General features: G+C 55.4%; 2 protein-coding genes across 2 annotated transcripts; one reads left to right on the plus strand and one right to left on the minus strand.

Moving 5' to 3' along the window:
- Positions 1-1,774: 1,774 nt before the first annotated feature.
- Positions 1,775-9,590, minus strand: NTN5 (netrin 5; the record flags this gene model as incomplete). Its single annotated transcript, XM_079119088.1, has 7 exons — positions 9,495-9,590; positions 6,968-7,621; positions 4,384-4,572; positions 4,068-4,217; positions 3,689-3,742; positions 3,441-3,521; positions 1,775-2,139 (listed from the first exon to the last, which is right to left on the minus strand). The coding sequence occupies exons 2-7, from the start codon at positions 7,599-7,601 to the stop codon at positions 1,775-1,777; spliced, it is 1,473 nt and encodes a 490-aa protein (XP_078975214.1). The 5' UTR covers positions 7,602-7,621; positions 9,495-9,590.
- On the plus strand, positions 5,855-18,797 carry FUT2 (fucosyltransferase 2 (H blood group)). Its single transcript, XM_079119089.1, has 3 exons — positions 5,855-5,888; positions 9,722-9,833; positions 17,764-18,797. Exons 1-3 carry the CDS (start codon positions 5,862-5,864, stop codon positions 18,783-18,785), a joined length of 1,161 nt encoding a protein of 386 aa, XP_078975215.1. The 5' UTR covers positions 5,855-5,861; the 3' UTR covers positions 18,786-18,797.
- The last annotated feature ends 1,131 nt before the right edge of the window (positions 18,798-19,928 follow it).

Genomic DNA, 19,928 nt, shown 5'->3' on the forward strand with positions numbered 1-19,928 from the left:
GTTGAGGAAGTGTGTCTTGGGAGGAGAGAAAAGTAAGTGCAAAGGCCCCGGGGCAGAATGTGTTTGGCTTCTAAAGGAACAGGAAGGAGGACAGTGTGACTGCAGTGGCATGAATGAGGAAGAGTTGCAGGAGGCGAAGTCAGTGACACAGCAGGGGTAGATCAGGTAGGGCCTCATGAGGCAGGCAAGGACTTTGGATCTGATTCTGAGTGAGATGGTAAGCCACCAAGTGTTTTGATCTGACTAGGAGTGACATGATCTGACTTTATGGGGAGAGATTCTTCTGGATTCGCATCTGAAAGTGGTCATCCCGCTTCTGTATGAAGAAGACTCTAAGGGGGAGCTGTGAGGGAACAGTGGTGGTGGCTTGAACCAAGGTGGTAAAAATAGTTGAATTTTGGACATGAACTTTCAGGAGTGGACAGGACTTGCTGGTGGATTTGGACATGAACATGGAGTGGTGGGTGAATTGGCTTCAAGAGAGAATGAAAAGAGCAAAAAGAAAGGATTTATACAGTTTTTCTGGAATAGGGAATTTTTCTTAGAAAATCTACTAAAGACTTCAGCTTCAGAGATACCCCCATCCTGGATCCAACCGGAAGTCGAAGGAGAGGTTCTCCCAAAAAGAGGGATTTATTGGTGGCTTGGAGATCAGATGGTCACCCCCTGGAGCCTATTTCCTGTCCCTTTTAGCATTACCAGGAGCAAACCCAGGTTCACTGCAGGACACCTTTCTTGCAGCCTAGCACCCTTGGTATCATGACCTGTCCTCCCAATTTGCCGAGAGCCTCACTTTTGTCTCATGGAAGGAAAAGGTTATTCTTAGGTTCAAATGCGGCTCAAAATCAAATCCCTTTCTCTAAGACTCCCTCACAGTACCCCCTCAGTGACTCTGCAGAAAAGGTCACTCAAACTCGAGGACACGGTTGCTTGTGAGTGCAGTGTCAGAGGTCTGAGTGGCGAGGAAGGTGCTAGGCCATGACAACCTTCCATCCCATAGTACTTTCTGCTCCCTGCGTTTTTGGCCCCACCCCTGTGGCCTGTAGGTGCCTGACGGTTGGGCAGGAATAGAATTCTGCTTAGCACCAAGTGACGTCATAACCACTCTGCGGCTCCCAATTGGCTGGCCTCTCAGGAAAGGGTTCAGGTCGCACTTGGAGCCCAGGTGAACCCATCGGAACCTTCTTCAGACATTCACACAAAGTCCCTGTATTCCCTTCTCAGAGACTATCCTGAGGTCCCTCAGAAATGAAAAATTACTAAATTTGGAACTTTCTGGAAATTTGGAACCAAGGCCCCTTTAAGGAAGTTAAATTTCCCGCCTTTTCCAGCCACACTTCTCCCGCTGTCTTTTGGCTTGTCAGTAAGCACCCAGTGACGCCGCGGGAGTTCGCTCACTGGAGCGGCCACTTTGACTCAGTGAGCCCTAGGGGTCACTTCAGCTGGGCAACTTTCCTCAAGACCGTTTTCATTTGCCCCTAGAGATTCTCCCAGTACAGGTCAGGACTCTGTGGTCGAAATTCCTCAAGATTTGAAACTTTATTGTGAGTAAATAACTGCTTGCGTCACAAGCCAAACAGGGCACAGCAGGGACCAAAATCCCGCTTGGAGTTAGCGGCCTTCTGGTAAAAGTCGCTCACGCCTGCGCGGTGCTGGCGCATGTCAGTGACGTCAAGTGCTCCGTGGCTTCTGATTGGTTCTCTCGGGTCGCACGTGGCCGTCCGCGCTCGTGGTTGCTTCGGTGTTGCTCGACTCGAGGCCTCGCGCGCCCTGGCTAGTGTTCAGGCCTAGGGCTTGGTGTGGGAGGCCGCAGGCCGCGGCAGCCCCCCGCGCGCTCCTCCTGCTGCAGCCGCCGCAGCGGCCGGGCCCAGCGCGGCCTCCAGGGCAGTGCGAGGCCGTAGCGGTCTAAGACGAGGCGCGTGGGGTCTGGGTCTCCAGCTGCGCTGCCCAGCAGCAGGTAGTCGGTGCTGGGCTGTAGGCGCAGGCAGCCGCAGGCCAGGTCGGCGCCCGGCACCCAAGCATCCTGGTCACCGCGTTGTACTGGCCGCGCCCGCTGCTTATACACAGCCAGCACGCGCACGGCCAGCCGTCGCCATGCCGAGCCGGCCGCCTCGGACGCCAGCACCTGCGCGCGCAGCACTGCGGGGAGGGAGGTGTCAGGCGTGGGTGGTGGTACCCTTGGGTGTGGTGGGGTCAGCCTGGTGGGGTGGGGCCCAGGATAGGCGGGGGTGACCTTCCTGGATCATGTTAGGTAGGAGAGAGACCTTGACCATTTAAAGGTGAGAGTCCTGGAAGTCGCCCTCAGTAGAGGGTGGGACCTGCTGGAGGAGACAGTCCAGGAGGCCAGGACGGGATTAGAAGGAAGAGGGTTAGATTTGCAAGGTGGATTCCAGGACTAAGGTTGGAAAGGGCAAGGCGGTGTGCTGTCAAACACAGGAGGGGAGACCAGACAGGGAAAGGATCCCGAAGCTTGAGATGTGTTGGGTGGGCTTTGGGGGTCATATTAGGGGTGGCAGATCTAGGACTTACATTGAAGGGGGAGCAGTCGGGGGCAGCTACGGTTGGTGGGGCTCAGCACAAGGCAGAAGAAACAGTTCCAGGGGATTTAATGCAGAAGGGTCAGAAGGTATCAAGAGCAAAGCACTTGGGAGAGCTGGGTATTGCAAAGGGAAGGACTCTGGGGTGAACTTGGGGAGACAGAGGGTGACATCGGTCCCTGAAACCTGAGAGTTGAGATCACATCTGTTGTAATTCAGGAAAGTGTACTTTCTGAGGGGATGAAGTCAGACAGTGTTGGAGGCTGAATCTGTGGGCAGAAGATCCCCTTAGGAGGTAGAAGAAAAAGGCTCTCTTTGAAGGCCTAGGACACAAGTGGCCAGAGGATATCTTGAGGGTGGAGAGTCCTGGATCCTCTACACTGGGGGAAGTAGCAGGGGCTGGTCTTGATTTGTGGGCTGAGCTGAACTCCTGAGTGAGAGCTGAGTTGCCTGAGGTCACCAGCACCAGGGTCTTGGGACCAGTGTGGCCTGATAGATTAGGGACCCAAGGGGTGGGTCTTTGGGGGAATGGGGCCAAGGCTCAGCTATCTGGGACACTGAAGGGAAAGAGAAAGGGTCTGAGATAGGGAGGACAGGCAGGGGCCCTTTCACTCAATCAGTTCCCCTTGCCTTCTATCCCTCAGAGATGTCAGGCTAAAGAAGAGTGTGAAACTGCAAGCACGAGAACACAGGAGAAGAGGAGACACAAGAAGGTAGTGAAGACCCCTTCCTCACTGTCCCTACCCCCACTCATGTCCCATCAGATCCTGGATTGAGAAGGACCTTGTAGAATCCAACACCACTTCATTTAAGGTGAGGAAATTGAAGGCCAGAGAGGAGCTGCCTGAAGGCAGTCAGCAGGTCATCTGGGCAGCCTTGGGCCCTTTGACCCCCAGCACTCACCGTAGTCCTGCTGGCAGTACCTCTGAAGGCTCATGTGTACCCTGGTGTCCGAGATATTGCAGTAGTTTTGACACTGAGGGTCTGGAGAGGGTCAGGCTCCTGAGGCCGGGTCCACAGCATTCTGCACCACCCATCCCCCAGTCCATCCTGATGGACAGCTGGGGTGCCCACACCCCTGGTGACTGGGGCCCAATTAGTCCATCCCTGAGCCCTCTTACTGCCTGGGGATTTCTGCCAGCCTGCCTTACCAGAACTGGAAGCACCAGGCTTAGTAGCAAGGATGGTTGTTGGTTCTGGAATTCCTGGGAGACCAAAGGAGAAATTTAATTTAACCTCTTAGGCATACTCCCTGAGGAATCCAAGCATCCTTTGCCCTCCTCTGCCAGGACCCAGGAGTGTGGAGCCCACCCCTTCTTCCCTCAGGATCAGGAGGAGTCCAGAGCCCTACCTCCCTTTTCCCTAAGACAGAAGAGTCTAGAATTTCAGTACTGGATCCCTGAGGGCTCAGAGTCCAGTCTCCAGCCCCTGGCTCCCATGTCCCAGGGTCACTTGTCCCACCACACTGAGACTTGGATGGTCTCCTCTCCTCCCCACTTGGGACTTGTGGCCCTGCCCCTTAGGACTCACGCTGACAGGGCATCCTTGGGGAGCGGCTCTGCTGGTAGCCAGGACCACAGCGACTGCACGTCAGGCCCGTGACCCCTAACTTGCAGGAGCACTGCCCGCTGGTCTGGTTGCAGGTGCCTCCTGTTGCCCCAATGGGGTGGCACTGGCAGGCTACATGTGGAAAGGAACTGGGGACATGGGGTTTCTGGGACCCAGATGCTCCCTACCAAATCTGCATCCCCCTCCTCCCCAAGATGCAGGAGTCCAGGTCCCAGCCCTTCCTCACACCCAGGAGTCCAGGCCCTGCATCCTTGCCCCTGGGCCTGGCCATACTCACCCTTACAGGCCTTTCGGCTGGTGATAGGCTGGCTGGGGTCCCTCCAAAATCCTGGCTGGCAGTAGTGGCAGTGTCGCCCAGCTGTGTGGTGGCGGCACCGCTCACATACACCCCCACTGCGGCCACCTGATAGCCTGAACAGCTCAGAGTTGAACCGGCAGCGTCGAGCATGCTGGTTGCAGGAGCAGGCTAGGAGCATGGGGGGAGGGCTCGTGAGGGCAGGGCCATCTGTCTCCAGCCTCCCCCCACTGCCCTGCCCTCAGGAAAGGAAATAAAGTGAGGCCGTGATGTCAGAGAGGCAGCCTGGAGCTCCAGGGAAGCCTGGGTCCCAGAGCACCTCCATTCTCATCCTAAAATGGGGATGCTGGTCCAGAAATGGGTGAGCAGGAGGGGACTTGGGAACTTCCTGAGTGGCACCGTGAAACTGGTGCTAAAAGAAGAGAGGCGGCTCTGGGCATGGGCAGTGGGCTCAGACCCTGTGGGCCTCTCTGCAGTGTTTGTCGGCAGAATGGCTTTGTAGTGTTTACTTCATGAGGCTTAAATGAGATAAAGTAGATGGGAAGTGCTTAACTCAGGGCCTGGCGCAGAGCAAGTACTCGGCTGTTTTGTGCTTCCACGTGTCAGATGCCGGGCACCTTAGGAGTTTGGTGTATTTCATCCCCAAAGGGTTGTGAGGCTACCACCATCATCATCCCCAGTTTGCAGATAAGGGAAGAGACACAGAGAGGTGAAGTCACCTGCCTAAAGCAGCACAGCTGGGTGGTGGTCAGAGGCAGGATTTGAACCCAGGCATTCTGGCTTCAGAGCCTGTGTTCTTAGCAGCCACACTCCAGTGCTTCCATGCAGCTCACGTGAGGATGGTCTGCCACGTGCATTTTGCTGGTGGCCTTTATCAGGTTTTCAAAGGCAGTGGCCCTCAAGCCTTATTACTTTAGGAATCACCAGGGCCCCATTTTAAGTTCAGGGCCCACTCTCTGGCATCTGCTGGGCAAAGAGATCTGTATTTCTGGTAAACATCCCAGAGTGTGATGCTGAGGCAGAGGCGTCTGGGCCACTCTTTGAAGAGACCTGGGTTTCAGGGGGTAAGAGGCCTGCACTGGGGGGTGCCTGAGAGCCCCAGGGAGTCATGGTGCTGAGGTAGCTGTGCGTTCTTGGGAAAACAACTCCCCCTCTGAACCTTGATTTGCTCTGTCTAGTGGGGACCTCCACCCTGTCTCCTAGGATTTGGGTGGGCCTTAGAGGTGGCAGTGCTGTTCAGATTGTCAGTGGGTAGGGTCTTTTCTGGCCTGGGGGGAATCGCTTCACCTTGCTTCCCCCTGAAAACTCAGAGCTGGGTAGTGGGAGTCAGAGCGCCAGGTCTGTGAAGCTGCTGCTCAGCTCGCCGGCCCCCTCACCCTCACCACAGCTCTATCAACCTCTCACCAGGCTTGGAGGGCAGTGCCACCCAGCTGAAGTGACTGGCAGTTCCCAGGTCCAGGATGAAGTCTGCCCCACCCTCAGAACACGTGAGTCTCCCTTCCTCACTCCCCTGAGGGGGGCTGGTGGAGCAGGTCCGATTTGGAGGTGGGCCTCCCAAATGGAGGCCCTGAGCACTGGGGAGCAGAGAACTGGAATACGGCTGCCTCCAGGCCTCCGGGGACATCTGTAGTAGGGCTGGACAGGGCAGGGATCTCCGGACACCAGGATGGGCTGGCTGATGGCTACCCAGAGTCACAGCCAGGGTGGGAGGGAGCTGATGGTGTCTCTGAGGAGGGGCTTTGACCTTAGAAGCTCCAGCCTGGGAATGCTGAAGGGAGAGGGCATCAAGGAGAAGCTAGGAGTGATCATCTGGCTGGTGGCCCAGGGTGTGGGCAGCTTCTAGGACGGTGGGACTCCCTGTGAAGGGTCTCAGCACTGCCCCTTGCTGGCAGTCAGACTTGAAGCAAGTGACCTGTCCCCTTGGGACTCTCTTTGCTGGGAAAAGTAACATGGCAGGTGCTCAGGAAGCTGTCTTTCTGCCGGCTGTGGACTGGACTCTGCTCACTAGATTTCCACTTCGACCTTGAGGAAACACTGTTCCTTTTCCCACTTTTCAAGGGAGAAAATGAGGCAAAGAGGTTAAGTCACTTGCCCAAGGTCACACAGCTGCTAAGCAGAGGAGCTGGGCTTCATACGCAGGCAGCTGACTGACTGGCTAGCTGCCGAGGCTGTGCTCCTGTCTCATCCTAGAGTACACAGGTGACAACACCCAATAGGAGCGTGGCTAGCAAGCCCTGGAGCATGACTTCCTGAGCGCAGGTCCTGGTCCTGCCACACATGGCAGCTGTGTGTCCTTGTGCAAGGGACTCCCACCCTCCAGCCTTAGCCTTCTCATCTGGAAAACAGGCTTCACGCCAGCACCCAGCTGGCACAGAGTGGGACTGGCGAGCACGTGCTTCATGACCAAGTGCCACCCTGTGAGGCTGACTGGGTCAGGAACCGTCCCGCTGCCCTGACTGCTACCTGAGCACCTATGCCAAGCCAGGGAAGGAGGAGAGCATCCTGTGCCCTTGGGGACATGGGACCAACCAGTTGCGGGGGGAGGGGGGAAGGGCCCAGGACTCACGCAGGCAAGGATGGGGGTGCTGGGGCGTGGCAGGCCTCCAGGGCCAGTCTCGGTGGGACGGGCGGCAGCTCTCGCACCCTGGGCCCGTGGTGTGGTGGCGGCAGCGGCAGCGTGGAGGCCGGGCGCGGGCAGCACAGCGGGCCGCGTGGCCGTGGCACTGGCAGCGTCCCCTCACGCCAGCTGCTGCCAGCCCTGCTCGGCCTCCAAACTCCACACGGAGGTAGCTGGCCACCACCCTGGCCTTAGGGCCTGGTGGGGAGCGAAAGATTACCCTCTCAGGACCCCCCAAAGCCCCAGGCCAGGCAGGTCTGCGCCACAGAGGCCTCCAGGGACCCCCTGCAGCCCAGGCCGCAGACAGGACTAGGGCTGGGGGTCCTGGGGTGCAGAAGCGCAGGCTGACAGACGTCAGGAGGAAGGGGCCATCCAGATCCAAGGTCAGACTGCCATTGCAGGTGGCCCCAGGGCTGGGACTAGTCCCTGGGGAGAGGGTACAGGACTGAGGGCAGGAGGCTGCTATGCCACCTGCCAGCTGGGTCACTGGTGGGAGGCAGAAGCGAGGGTGACCCCCCAGGTCATAACATGGGTCAGAGGTGACCTGATGTAGGAGGAGCAAGAAGGCAAAGGTCACAGGCATGATCCCAGCAGAGCCAGCACCTGGAGAGGAGAGGTGGCCAGGTGGGACCTCAGCCACCAGCCTCCACCCTGCTCCCCAAGGTACCCGGGGGAAACCCAACATTCCACCCCAGCCCTGCCCAAGGCCCCTCCCTCACTGCTTCGAAGCGAGGAAAATAGTTCCATCTGGGGAGAATCACTGTTTACATAACCCGGAGGGGAAAGAACGCAAGCAAAATCGAGAATTTTGCCTGAACTAATCCGTAGCTTAACACCCCAGAGTTATCCATCAGTGTCGAAGGGGCAGGGCCCCTGGGGAGCCTGTGAGGGTGGACGTCGACCAGTGGAGGCCACAGATGTGGAAATCCAGAGAGGGACAAGGGAGGGACACAGGGAGCAGGGCTGGGGAATGTAGAGGGCTAGAGAAATGAGGACAGAGAAACAGAAAAGGACAGAAACAGAGACTGCAAAGAGACAGAGGAGTGGAGACACAGACCCATGGGAAGGTCCAGACATGGGGAGGCAAGGAGGCTGAGACATAGGACTGGGCACCCAGAGTTCACAGGAAGATCGGAGCTCCTGGGGGCCCCAGAGGGGCAAGCAAGGGACACAAGGGACAGCCAGAGGAGAGCAGACAGCCCACAGGCTCCGGGTGGGGGTGGGCAGAACTGGAGGTGCCCAGCAGGGGATCAGAAGCAGGAGGCTGAGGCCCCAGCCCACAGGGATCAGAAGGAGGCCCTTTCCCATGTGGGGCCCTAACCTTGTTCTCCACACCCTGGGCACGGAGGGGATTATCGCCAAACACTGGCCTCCCTGCCACCCACCCCCAGCCTGTCGTCCTTAACCCTTTCCCACCCACCCCAGTGCAAAGCCAGAGAGGAGCTAAGGGAAGGATGGCAGCCTAGGCAACAAGCCAGGCTCCCTCTGGGGCAGGAGCTTGGGACCGCAGAACCCCTGTGGGGCTGGGAAGGCAGATGCTTGGGTTCCCTGGAGTACCTGGAGTGTGGGGATCCTGAGGTCAGATTTCTGGTACTTTCTGATCATCTCATCCCACCGGCTACTCTAGGCCTCAGGGCCCAGGGATCAGAGTCCCCACATTCTCCACCCGTCCTCAGGTCCCTGGAGCAGATGGGGGAGCAGATGCTGGGGGTGGTGGGTAATGATGGAGGGAAGCAGGCGGGAGGGCGGGAGAGGAGGGTGCCAGCTGCTAGGACCCCCCAGGGGAGCAGAAATCCAGACAGACCCCAGGGCAAGGCAGAAGCTCGGAAGCCCTCAGCCCTCATCTGGCCCTTCCCTTCTCTTCCGAACAGCAGCCCCCAGGGACTGGCCCACTTGGGAGTGGGGCTTTGGGTCTTTGTTAGGCTCCTGGCTCTGAATCTGCACCCAGGCTGGCACCTGGCTGGGGTCTCTGGCACCCTGGGTGGGTGACCACACAGTCCCTGTGCCCTCTGCTGTTGCCACACAGACCCTGCCACCCCTGCCCCAGACGACCTGCATGGTCTCCAAGGAGCCTGGCGCCATTTTGCTCTCATGTGGTGGGTTCGCTGGGCCCCTCTGCCCTGGCCTTGTTAAGGACCCCCATCCCCTTGCCCTCCCTGTGTCTGAACATGCCTCTTGCTGGGTATTTTAGGGAGTCGTGCCTTCTGGCCCTTAGCACCTTGGGGAACCAGGGTGTGAGTACCCCAGTGCTCCTGGGAGCACAGAAACTAGCCCCTGCCCACCATGGAGCCCCTCTGTCAGATCCCCTAACTTACCCCTCTGGGCCTGTAGCCCACCCCCAGCCTTCAGAAGCAGGTCCATCGGGCTCCCAGGAGACCAGCAGTCTCCCTGGCCTGGGCAGGTGGGGCCTGTGGGACCCCAGCTTCCCTCCCTTGGCATGCACCCCACCCCAGTCTCAAGCCTGCCTTAGCCAGACCTGCATCCAGAAGCACGTTCTGCAGTCGGTCCCCACATGCACCGCCTCCCGCAGGAGCTCGGCTGGCTTGGTGGGCTCTTGGGAGGGAGTGACGAGTGGCTGTTCTCAGACCCAGGCTAGTGGGGGTTCTGGGCGGGAGCTCTGAGCAGAGCCCGCAGAATCCAACACCGCCGCCCCCTCCCGCCGCCCCAGTCCCCTCGCCAACCACAGCCACGCTCTCCCCACAGGGACCCCTGCCAGCCACACCACCCGAGACCATGTGGGACCAGAGAACTGTTGCCCGCAGCGGGCCCACAGCTGGGCAGCCCCAGGCAGGCAGGAGGAAGAAGCTCTGGGCAGGTAGGATGGGCGGCTAGGGCCTGGGGTCCCTGGTCCACTCCCACTTGCCCCTGCCTACCAGTTCCCAAGGGCGTGGCTCAGCTGTGCGGCAAGGAGGCTGCAATTTGGGAGAGCTGACCCATGGGCCATTCATGCCGAGGCGGGACGTTGGCCATGGGGGATTCTGCTGACCCCAGCAACCCCTCTTCATCCCTGCTGGAACCTGGGGTCGGCTGTGGGTTAACCGAGCATTGAGGTCAGTTGCTTTCAAGTCCTAAAAACTTCTTGGAAGGAAGAGATCGGCAGCAGGGAGACTCAGAGAACTCAGTGCTGAGCGGAGGGCGGGGAGGGCAGTGGAGGAGCAGAGCACCGCAGGCCTGCAGGGGTCCGGGTCCCTAGGAGAAAGTGGGGAGCCAGGGGTAGGGCTCAGAGACACCCCCACAGTAGGGGTCCTGATCCCCAGTGGCCGCTGTTTTAAATTCTCGTGTAAATGTTGAATTGCCTAAGTGAGTGGCGTTGACTAGAAAGCTGCTTGCTTCCCTCTGGGGAAAGCAGAGGCCTCAGGTCCCAGGATGGTGTTCTGCATTGGCTACTCCGTGGACCCCAGCATTTGTTGTGGCTCAGCTGGGCTGTGCCTGACGGGATTGGATATTCACTGCCCTGTGCTGCTCTGGGGGTGGGGTGCAGCCGTGACTGTGGTTCTGGGTGACCCTCAGGTGCGTAGTCCAGGAGGAGCAAGGATGGGGACATCAGATTCAAAAGATGGGTGTTAATTCCAAAGCTCCATAACAGACTGGGGCCAAGAGACCCGTATCAGAGGGGACTCGTGGAATCTGGGCAAGGGTGTGCATGAGTGACAAGGTGGCATAATGCAAGAGTCATGGTCTGACAGATTGAGGCATCTTTTTTTTTTTTTTTTAATTTTTTACAGTGTTTATTCTTTTATATCCAATTTTTTCCACCAGCAAATACAACACTTTCCCCAAAATAAACCAAAGGAAAACACATTTAGTTAATATACAAAAAGACAATATTTATTTTACTCAAATTTTCCTATAAGAAGTTAAACAAAAATGACTCAAAATGTTAACAATGGTTCATGTATCCCTTTAGTGCCCAGATGCAGAAGAAAACTTATCTCAATGAAAGAGTAAGAATGTCCATCCTTACAGTGAGTGTACTTAGGCATATAGGGAAAAATCCACATAGGTCAGACAAAACAGTCAGTGAACCTACTAGCTTCCTGCTGGTGACACACTGATGCCTCCAGGAGCTCCTAAGACCTAGGGGTCACTTTTTAGCAACTGTAAAACTCTAGGTGTTCCCATGATTCACTGCCTCCTGCCTCAACCATTTTACTGTTAACAGAGAAGGATGGAAACAAAATACAATTTCCCCACTCCCAGGCTGTATGACTGTCAGCACCAGTAGTTTCTTGGTTATTTCAAAGCATCCTCCTCCTTGCCATCAAAATAGGCTACCAGTAAAGATGGCTTTGGGTGAGGTGTTTAAGTGTTTTGATTCCCAGAATTATAAATACCTAGCTAGGAAGTAATCTCATTTGTACATGGGAATACCAAGTATTCCTTCTAGTGAATGGTAGGAGAAAGTGAATCATCTACCATGCCAGTGTCCCAGTCTCAATCTGAATTTCAAAACGAAATCATAGGGAGGAAACACCTTTACATCTACCAGTGCTATGCACCCCAATTTCCTCAGAGGTGCCCGGGCACACTTCTCCTCCATTACCATGGAGGCAGGTTGTCACTTTGCCCACACCTGTGGACAGCAGGGGTCTTTTATGTCCCCTGCCCTAAGAGCAAGAATTCTAAGAAGCTTAATCTTATTAATATGAAACGGTAAATGTTTGAAGAACTTGTGATATAAAGTTCTTAAGTTCCTACCAATGATCTGAGTCTGTGTTAAGAGAAAAGAGAGGAATATCTGTCATTTACCAAACTTCTTCAAATTTGGAGGAAGTAGGAAGAGTACATATGCATGTGTTGTGGAAATGGGGGAAAACGGAACCCTAACATATGAGTATACACATTGAAGACTTGGATGGCAGGCTATCAATACAGCACACAAATGCTACTTAATTATTTCTGTGAGGGAAAAGAAATCCTAGGGTCCATCTTATAGAGAAACAGAAACAGATAAAACTACATTTTTCTCAAGCTAACAGCTAAGTTCTAAGTGAAAATACGACCTCATCTCTGTTTAGAAGATCATAAACATCAAGTGCTGAAAACCCTCAAACAACTGAAGACTCGCATAAAAAGTTACAAAATATATAAGAATCACTCATTACTTCTCAGTTTACTCACACTGTACCTGAGATGCAAATTGTTCCCTGCTCCTCTAGGTGTTCTGAGCAGACGTGTATCCAAATTTCCAATGAACATCAAAAGGCTACAAGGAAGGGAATAAGGGAGAAGGCAAAAGGGAAAATTGGCCTGGGAGCTGGGGAGTTGAAACATCTCAGAAATGACTGGTGGGAGATCAAGAAAGTGGCAAGAACTGAGGAGTCCCAACTGGACTGTAAACTCATTGGCGGGTACATCCCTCACAGTTGGGGGCTTGGTGTAAGCCAGATGCATAGTTAATACTTCATTTGGGTAGCAGACGTAAAGAAAAAAATCCATCATAAGGGACTTCTTGGTTCAAACTCTAGTATGCAATCGAGGCATCTTGAGCACGCTCCAGCTGCTGCCCGACAGCCTGTGACTGGCAGTGAACAGTACCCCAAGGCACTGGTCCTTGGCAGGCCACCTAGAGACAAAAAGCAGTGAGCATTTTCTTCTGAGAGTGTGTCAAGGACTTCGGAGGAAAGACAGGCCAGACCTGGCCTGGCTAGGACGCCTGTGGGCGTCCGGAGGCTGAGGCAGGAGGAGGGAAAGTTGGAGGCTAGTCTGGGCAACTTAACAAGACCCTGTCTCAAAATAAAAAGGGCTGGAGATGTGGCTGTATGGTAGAGGCCCCCTTCTATCCGTGGTACTGGGAGAGGGGTACAGTGAGGGAAGAAACCAGCAAGCAGGGGAGTAGGTGCTAGGGCAGTGGGGGTGCCACAGATTTCAGTGGCACGATGAGGGGACATTTGGGCTGAGGCCTGAAGGAGGCAGGGGCAGCCCTCTGGGCACTGGGACAGGAGCCTTGCAGGCCCAGGCAGTGCTGGTGCAGAGGTGAGTCCTGCTGCTAGAGAAGACTGCTCAGGAGCCTTGGTTTCCTTCCAGCTCTCCTGCCTGGTGGGATGCTGTCTTCCTTCCATTGTTCTTAATAGCCTGAGTGCCCCAGCAATTAGCAGCCCTGAATGTTCCTGAGGGGTGGGAGGAGGGAGGGGCAGTCCAGAAGCCTCCAGAGCCAGAAACAGTCCCCAGCTGGGCAATGTGGGAGTGCTTCCTGTGGGAGGACCTGCATCCTCATAGGCGCCTTGCTTTCTGGGAGGGCTCAGGCCTTGGAGCTTGCAGGGACCCAGAAATACCGCAGGCCCACAGGCAGGGCAGGTCAGAACCACAGTAAGTGGAGACAGGGTGGGCGGGGGACTGCCCCGACCAGGACTCAAGCAGGCAGTAGTTGACTGTGCAGACCCCCACACTGCGGCTGCCTGTGAGGCAGGTCTCTTAACTCTCTGCGCCTTGTTCTTTCAAATGGGGATGAAAACATACCTCCCAGGTTGGGGGAGGTGTTGTCACAAGGACAGAGTGAACTCTCTGGGCCACCAAGCTTTCTGCATTCTGGCCCTGCTGCGGGTGTCGAGACCACTCCCCTCGTGACACCATGGTGGGCCTGGGTTGTATCCTGTTACCCCGTGGGCTTGGTGCTGGTGTTGAGCTCAGAAGAGGGACATCCGTAAATAGGTGCATGTCAGTTCAGGGCAGGTGCTAGCCCCAGAGGGTTCAGGGTGGGCTTTGCCACCCTCCACTAGGACAGGGACTGTGTAGCTGGACAGTGGGCCCAGCTGGGCGGCACACACAGCACCGCGCAGCCTCTGGTTGCTTCCTGTCTGCAGCGTTCTGGTTGTTGAGACTGACGAACAGCCACGAGGGGGAGCGCTTGAGATCCTGGCAGATGGTGCGCAGAGGGCAGCCTCCAGGGCAAGTGACAGGATCCCAGGGGCCCAGCAGAATGTCTGCTCGGGCCTGGCCAGCATTTACTAAGAGCGTGAGGCGGAGGGGTTGCTCTGACCACACACCACCAGAGGCCCTGGAGGCCCCACCCTGGCCCCGAGACGGTGCTTCTCGCATCGGCCCAGCCTCTGGTGCCTGCCTAGGACTCACCAGGGCCTGACTGCGTGCAGTACTGCCTCCCCCAGCACAGAACCTGGAGTCGGGCGGGTGGTGTGGTAACAGATAGGATGGAATTTTTACCAGCTCAGGGAAGAGGGGCTCAGGTAGGTTTAATTTGCTTTTTGGAAACTGAAGCAGCCAGCAAAGCATTTCTTGTGCATTTGGGTGGGGGCCACGTCTCTTGAGAGCTGCCTGACCTCTCCCAGGATCCCAGCAATGTGCGAACTTCCCAACGGGTCCGATCGGTAAAGCGCTGCGCACAGAGGACGGAGGCGGCCTGCAGAATGCCAGTTCTGGTCGGAGCAGAGAAGGACGGCAGAGAAGAAAGCAGAGCAGGACCCAGTGGAGCTGGGAGTGAAGCTGTGGGCGAGAGCCTGGGGAGGTGGAACAGCCCCTGAAGAAGGGTCGTCTGTCCCTTCAGAGGGACAGGGAACCACAGTCACAGAGCCCAGTCAAGCCCAGTGGAGCCAGGGTGGGACCTGGTGGCCAAATGCGGGGTTCTTCAGTGAAGTCCTGCTGCTTGCTGCCCTGATCCAACAGAGGTGGCAGGTGACAGAGGGGTGGGGCCTCAGAGCCTCCTGTGCTGCTGGTGGGAAGGAAAAGGGGGCAGAAGACAACCTGGCAGTTCCTGAGACGACTGACCAGAGTGACTCGGTGGCCCAGCAGTGTCACTGCCAGGCAAATGCCCAAGGGGCATGAAGACCATACGCAGAGCTCCCACACGGGAGCCTCCTGGCAGACGGGGGAGCAACCCGAGTGCCCACCAGCAAGCACGAAGTGGCCTCCACACCAGGATGTCACTAGCCATGAAGAGGATGGAGCGCTGACACCTGCTGCCTGGGTGGACCTGGAGAGCGTGACACCAAGGGGAAGACGCCAGACACAAAGGCGAAGGTGGCCTACACTGCCTTTACATGAAACCCAGAATAGGCAAGTCCATGGAGACGAGGAAACAAAGTCCGTCTTAGTTGGAGGGGAAGATAGGAGGGTGGGAGGGATGGGGAAGTGAGGTGCTAAAGGTGTGGGGCTTCTTTTGGGGATGATGCAGATGTTTTAAAAGAAATCATAATGGTTGCACAGCTCTGAATATACCAAAAGCTGTGAAATTGTGCACTTTTTTGTTTTGGATTGAACCCAGGGGAGCTCTACTAATGAGCTACACTGCTACACCCCTGGCCCTTTTTCTTTTTTACTGCGAGAAAGGGTCTTGCTAAGTTGCTGAGGCTGGCCTCTAACTTGCAATCCTCCTGCCTCAGCCTCCAGAAAAGCTGGGATTACAGGTGTGCATTACTGTGGGAAGCAAATTTATACCCTTTTAATGGGTGAATTGTGTGTGTGTGATTATATCTTAGTAAAGTGATTACCAAAAGCAAAGAAGGGGATGCTCACTGAAAATCTACATTTAAAATCTAAAACTATACAACTTGACCATTAGAAGATATTCCGGAGGCAGCAAGTGGCAACTGCTAACCCCTTAAGTCCTGGGCCAGAAGCCAGCACTGAGGTACTCTTGCCATATATGACTGGGCAAGGCAAGCAGGGGGCCTCCCCAGATCCAAGGGAGAAATCAGGGACTGTGTGGGCAGTTTGAAACCCTCACCCCCCCTAAAAGTGCCGGGAAACACGCGGCACCCACATCTTACAGAAGAGGAGACCAAGGCACAGGAGCTTAAAACTAACCACACTCAGGCTCCGGGCCAGCAGCAGGCAGAGCCTGCCAGTGAACTGCGCCATCTGAGCTCAACCACTGTGCCACACTATGCTAAGGTGTCGGAGCAAGGACTCAAGCCTCCTTGGTTCTGCTTGCTTCTCTTCTCTGCCTCTAGCTCGGTGCCTGGCACATAGAGGGGTGTCTGGAAGTATTTATTTTACAACAAGTATGAGCTTTCCTGTGTGCTGGGCACTGAAGTACATTACGAAGTCACTGTAGTCCTTGGAGGGGTACATTCCCTGTCCCCCAGTGGATGCTGAAACCACAGATGGTGCCCAACCCTACACATACTGTTTTTTTTCCTGTATGTAGATTATTGTCATCAGATCTGCTATTTTGCTGCCACCATTATTCTCTCTCCCCCACTCCACTTTACAACCCAGATTGTTAGCCCTCTAACCTCCTCACCAGCCATTGGTCCATTGTTATTAGACCACGAAATTCCACTACTTAAGAATAAGGCTGGGCTGGGGAGATAGCTCAGCTGGTAGAGTGCTTGCCTTGCAAGCACAAGGCCCTGAGTTCGATCCCCAGTACCACACACACAAAAAAAGAATAGGGCCCCCGCCATTCCCCCCTCCCCTTCTTTCTCTCGTCATCGTCCTCACTTTCACTCCCTCCCTGGCTTTCACACTCTCTCTAGTGTGCGCTCTCTCTTTCTCTCATTTTCTCTCTCTCTCACCCTGCAGGCAGATACTCTGCTTGTCCGCTTAATAAAATCTCTTGTGTGAGTTCCCATGTCCAGAGTGGTTTCTGGGTGCTTTCATAGATGCCCGTGATGAAGCTTAATGTTTTTAAGTCAGGCACAGTAAGAGGTGTGCAACAGTAACTAACAAATAGGACAAGTGTAACAGTGTACTGAAATAAAGGTCAGGTGAACATGGGCTGGGCTGGGGCTCAGTGGTAGAGCACTTACCTAGCAGGCATGAAGCCCTGGGTTCCATCCTCGGTACCACATAAAAATAAACAGCTCAAATAAAGGTATTGTGTCCGTCTACAAGTAAAAAAACATTTTAAAAAAAGTTCAGTGAATGTGACCTGTCTGACCCATTCATTAGCGTACTGTACTTAACACTTCCTACTTAAAGGGAACTTTCGTGGCTTCCCTCTGGCACTCCTGAACGGTCAGCACCGCTATTCTTGCACTTTTGAGCCATTACGAAGTGAAATAAGTGTTACTTGAACAGAAATGCTGGGATCCTGCCAGGCAACTCCAGATGACAGACAGCCAGGGAGCCTCTCAGCATGGACACGCTGGACAGAGGGAACGACTTCACAGAGTGGGGTGGTGAAAGTTCATCATGAAATTTAAAATTTATACGCTGCTATTGTTGTTGTTGTTTTTTTTGGTGCCAGGGATTGAACCCAGGGATGGTTCTCCACTGAGCCACACCCCCAGCCCTTTTTATTTTTTATTTTGAGACTAGGTCTCCCTAAGTTGCTGAGGCTGGCTTTGAACTTGAGATCCTCCTGTGTTAGTCTTCCGAGTCACTGTGATTATCCATGTGTACCATCATGCCTGGGTGAACTGCTTATTTCTGGAATTTTCAATTCAGTATGTTCAGACCACATTTGACCTTGAAATCTGTGGAAAGTGAAATGATAGATAAGAACCACTGTATCACATTTAAATCTCATGCAACTCCATGAGGTAGTTTGGTCAGGTCGGACCATAGAAATGATTGCAACTGCAGGTAAAATATGGTTGCATATAGGTATTTCCAAATGGTCAACCTACTCATCTCATTTAACAGGTGAGAAAAGAGTAAAAGGTGCAGTGACGACAAGTCACGTGCTGCCAGTAAGGGGTGGGGTCTGGGCACGTGGGAGGACCCCATCTGACTGTGGTCCTGCGCCTGGCGCTCTAGACTGCTGACGCTTGGAGAGCCTGAACCGGGAGTCCTGGGCGCACCCCTCCGGCCCCTCCTGACTCGTGTCCTCTTTCTTTCTGCAGCCAAGGGGTTTGGGGCCACCTGCCCATCCCTGTCCACCTGCTACTTCCTTTTTGTTGTCTTTGTGGTATCCACCATCTTCCACTGCCACCAGCGCCTGGCTCTGGTGCCTGCCCCCTGGGCATACTCAGCCCAGGTGGTTCTGGTCCCCAGACACCACCCCCAGGAGGGCATGTTCACCATCAACTCCAAAGGCCGCCTGGGGAACCAGATGGGCCAGTACGCCACGCTGTACGCCCTGGCCAAGGTGAACGGGCGGCCTGCCTACATCCCTGCCCAGATACACAGCACGCTGGCACCCATCTTCAGAATCACCCTTCCGGTCCTGCACAGTGCCACAGCCCGCGGCATCCCGTGGCGGAACTACCACCTGAACGACTGGATGGAGGAGCAGTACCGCCACATCCCGGGGCGCTACATCCGCCTCACGGGCTACCCCTGCTCCTGGACCTTCTACCACCACCTGCGCCAGGAGATCCTCCAGGAGTTCAGCCTGCACGAGCACGTGCGCGAGGAGGCCCAGAAGTTCCTGCAGGCCCTGCAGGCCACGCAGGCCTGGCGGGTGACCTTTGTGGGTGTGCATGTGCGCCGGGGGGACTACATTCGTGTCATGCCGCGGGTGTGGAAGGGTGTGCTGGCCGACCGGAGCTACCTGCAGCAGGCCCTAGACTGGTTCCGAGCCCGCTACCGTTCCCCAGTCTTCGTGGTCACCAGTGACGATATGGCCTGGTGCCGGGAAAGCATCGACAGCTCCCTTGGAGATGTGGTGTTTGCGGGCAATGGTCTTCAGGGCTCCCCCGCCAAGGACTTTGCACTGCTCACACAGTGCAACCACAGCATCATCACCGTGGGCACCTTCGGGATCTGGGCCGCCTACCTCACAGGCGGGGACACTGTCTACCTGGCCAACTTCACCCTGCCCAACTCCCCCTTCCACATGGTCTTTAAGCCACAGGCAGCCTTCCTGCCAGAGTGGGTGGGCATTGCTGCTGATCTCCGCCAGGCCCAGCAGAACAGCGTCTAGGCCCCCTAGGCCCCTCTGGGAGGCAGCATGTTGGGGGCAGGGCGCAGTTCAGAGCTTCGAAATCCACCTGGCGTTTGAATTCAGCCTTATCTACTTCATAGCTGAGTGACCTTGGACAGAAGTCTTAATCTCTCTGTGCCTTAGTGTGGCACCTTGAAGATAAACACAGAACTTACCCCAGCAGCAACATATGAGAATCCACAAGTTCACATAGGCCTGTTGCTGATGAACAGTGGGATATGTTGGCGGTGCCTAGGTATGTGACTTGCGTGGGCACTTGTCCCACTTTTAACATGGAACCTTCTTTGCAGCACTGGTTAGCATGGAGTCCACGTGTTCCCTGTCGCCTCCTGAGAGGGTTTGGTGGAGGCTATTCTTGCCCTTGGAGGTACAGGCTCTGTATTGGTGGGCCTGCCCGTGGCAGAATGCAAGGGGTGACAGTGGAGTGGCTGGGTCTTGGGAGGCGCCCTCAGTGGGGAGGCTGTTCCCCTGCAGAGCGGCAGGTGCAGGGTGGGAAGGCCTTGCTTCACAGACACCGGATGCACCTTTCCATGGCCTGATCCCCAGGGGCTTCAGAGACCAGACCTTGGCCATCTCAGCAGCCACCTGCGGACACAGTGATGGCAAGAGGTGCCTCACCCCCGGCACTGCCTAAGCCCCCAGGACCTCACAGCCCTCAGAGCACTCCCAGCGTGGACTGCCCAGGCCTGTCTTCCATTGCTGTGACCGAGGGCCACAGAGTGGGCAGTCCATAAAGAAGGCAGATTCTGGTGCTGGCAACTGCTCTCAGCTGGGTCATGCCATGGCAGGACAGAAGGTCCTGACTCAGGTCTGCCCTTTCGTGAAGCTACTGTCCCATGGGATTGGCACTTTGCCCTATGACCTCTAACACAGTTGCCTTCCAAAGGTTCTACTGCCCAGGGTTATAGCTGGCTTAAATTTCCACCTCCTCCTCCCTCACAATGGGGATTAACTTGCCACACAAGTCTTGGTGGGGACATTCCAGCTGTAGCACAGATGGAAGCTGGGTTAGGTGACTGCAAGGCTGGTTTTCCTGTATTCCGTGTATTTTTTTTTTTTTTTAAGTAGGAATAGTATTTTACTTGTACTTTTTTCCAAAATTTTATTGGTATATTACAGTTG

This window comes from Sciurus vulgaris, assembly GCF_902686455.1.
Source record: "Sciurus vulgaris genome assembly, chromosome: 17".
NCBI classification, from domain to species: Eukaryota; Metazoa; Chordata; class Mammalia; order Rodentia; family Sciuridae; genus Sciurus; species Sciurus vulgaris.

Bases quoted from the DNA above. Each gene is read 5' to 3' on its own strand.
- FUT2 (XM_079119089.1), top strand. From the start codon at position 5,862: ATGAAGTCTGCCCCACCCTCAGAACAC. The intron at 5,889-9,721 runs GTGAGTCTCCCT...CTCTCCCCACAG, and splicing joins CTGCCCCACCCTCAGAACAC to GGACCCCTGCCAGCCACACC. The intron at 9,834-17,763 runs GTAGGATGGGCG...TTCTTTCTGCAG, and splicing joins GAGGAAGAAGCTCTGGGCAG to CCAAGGGGTTTGGGGCCACC.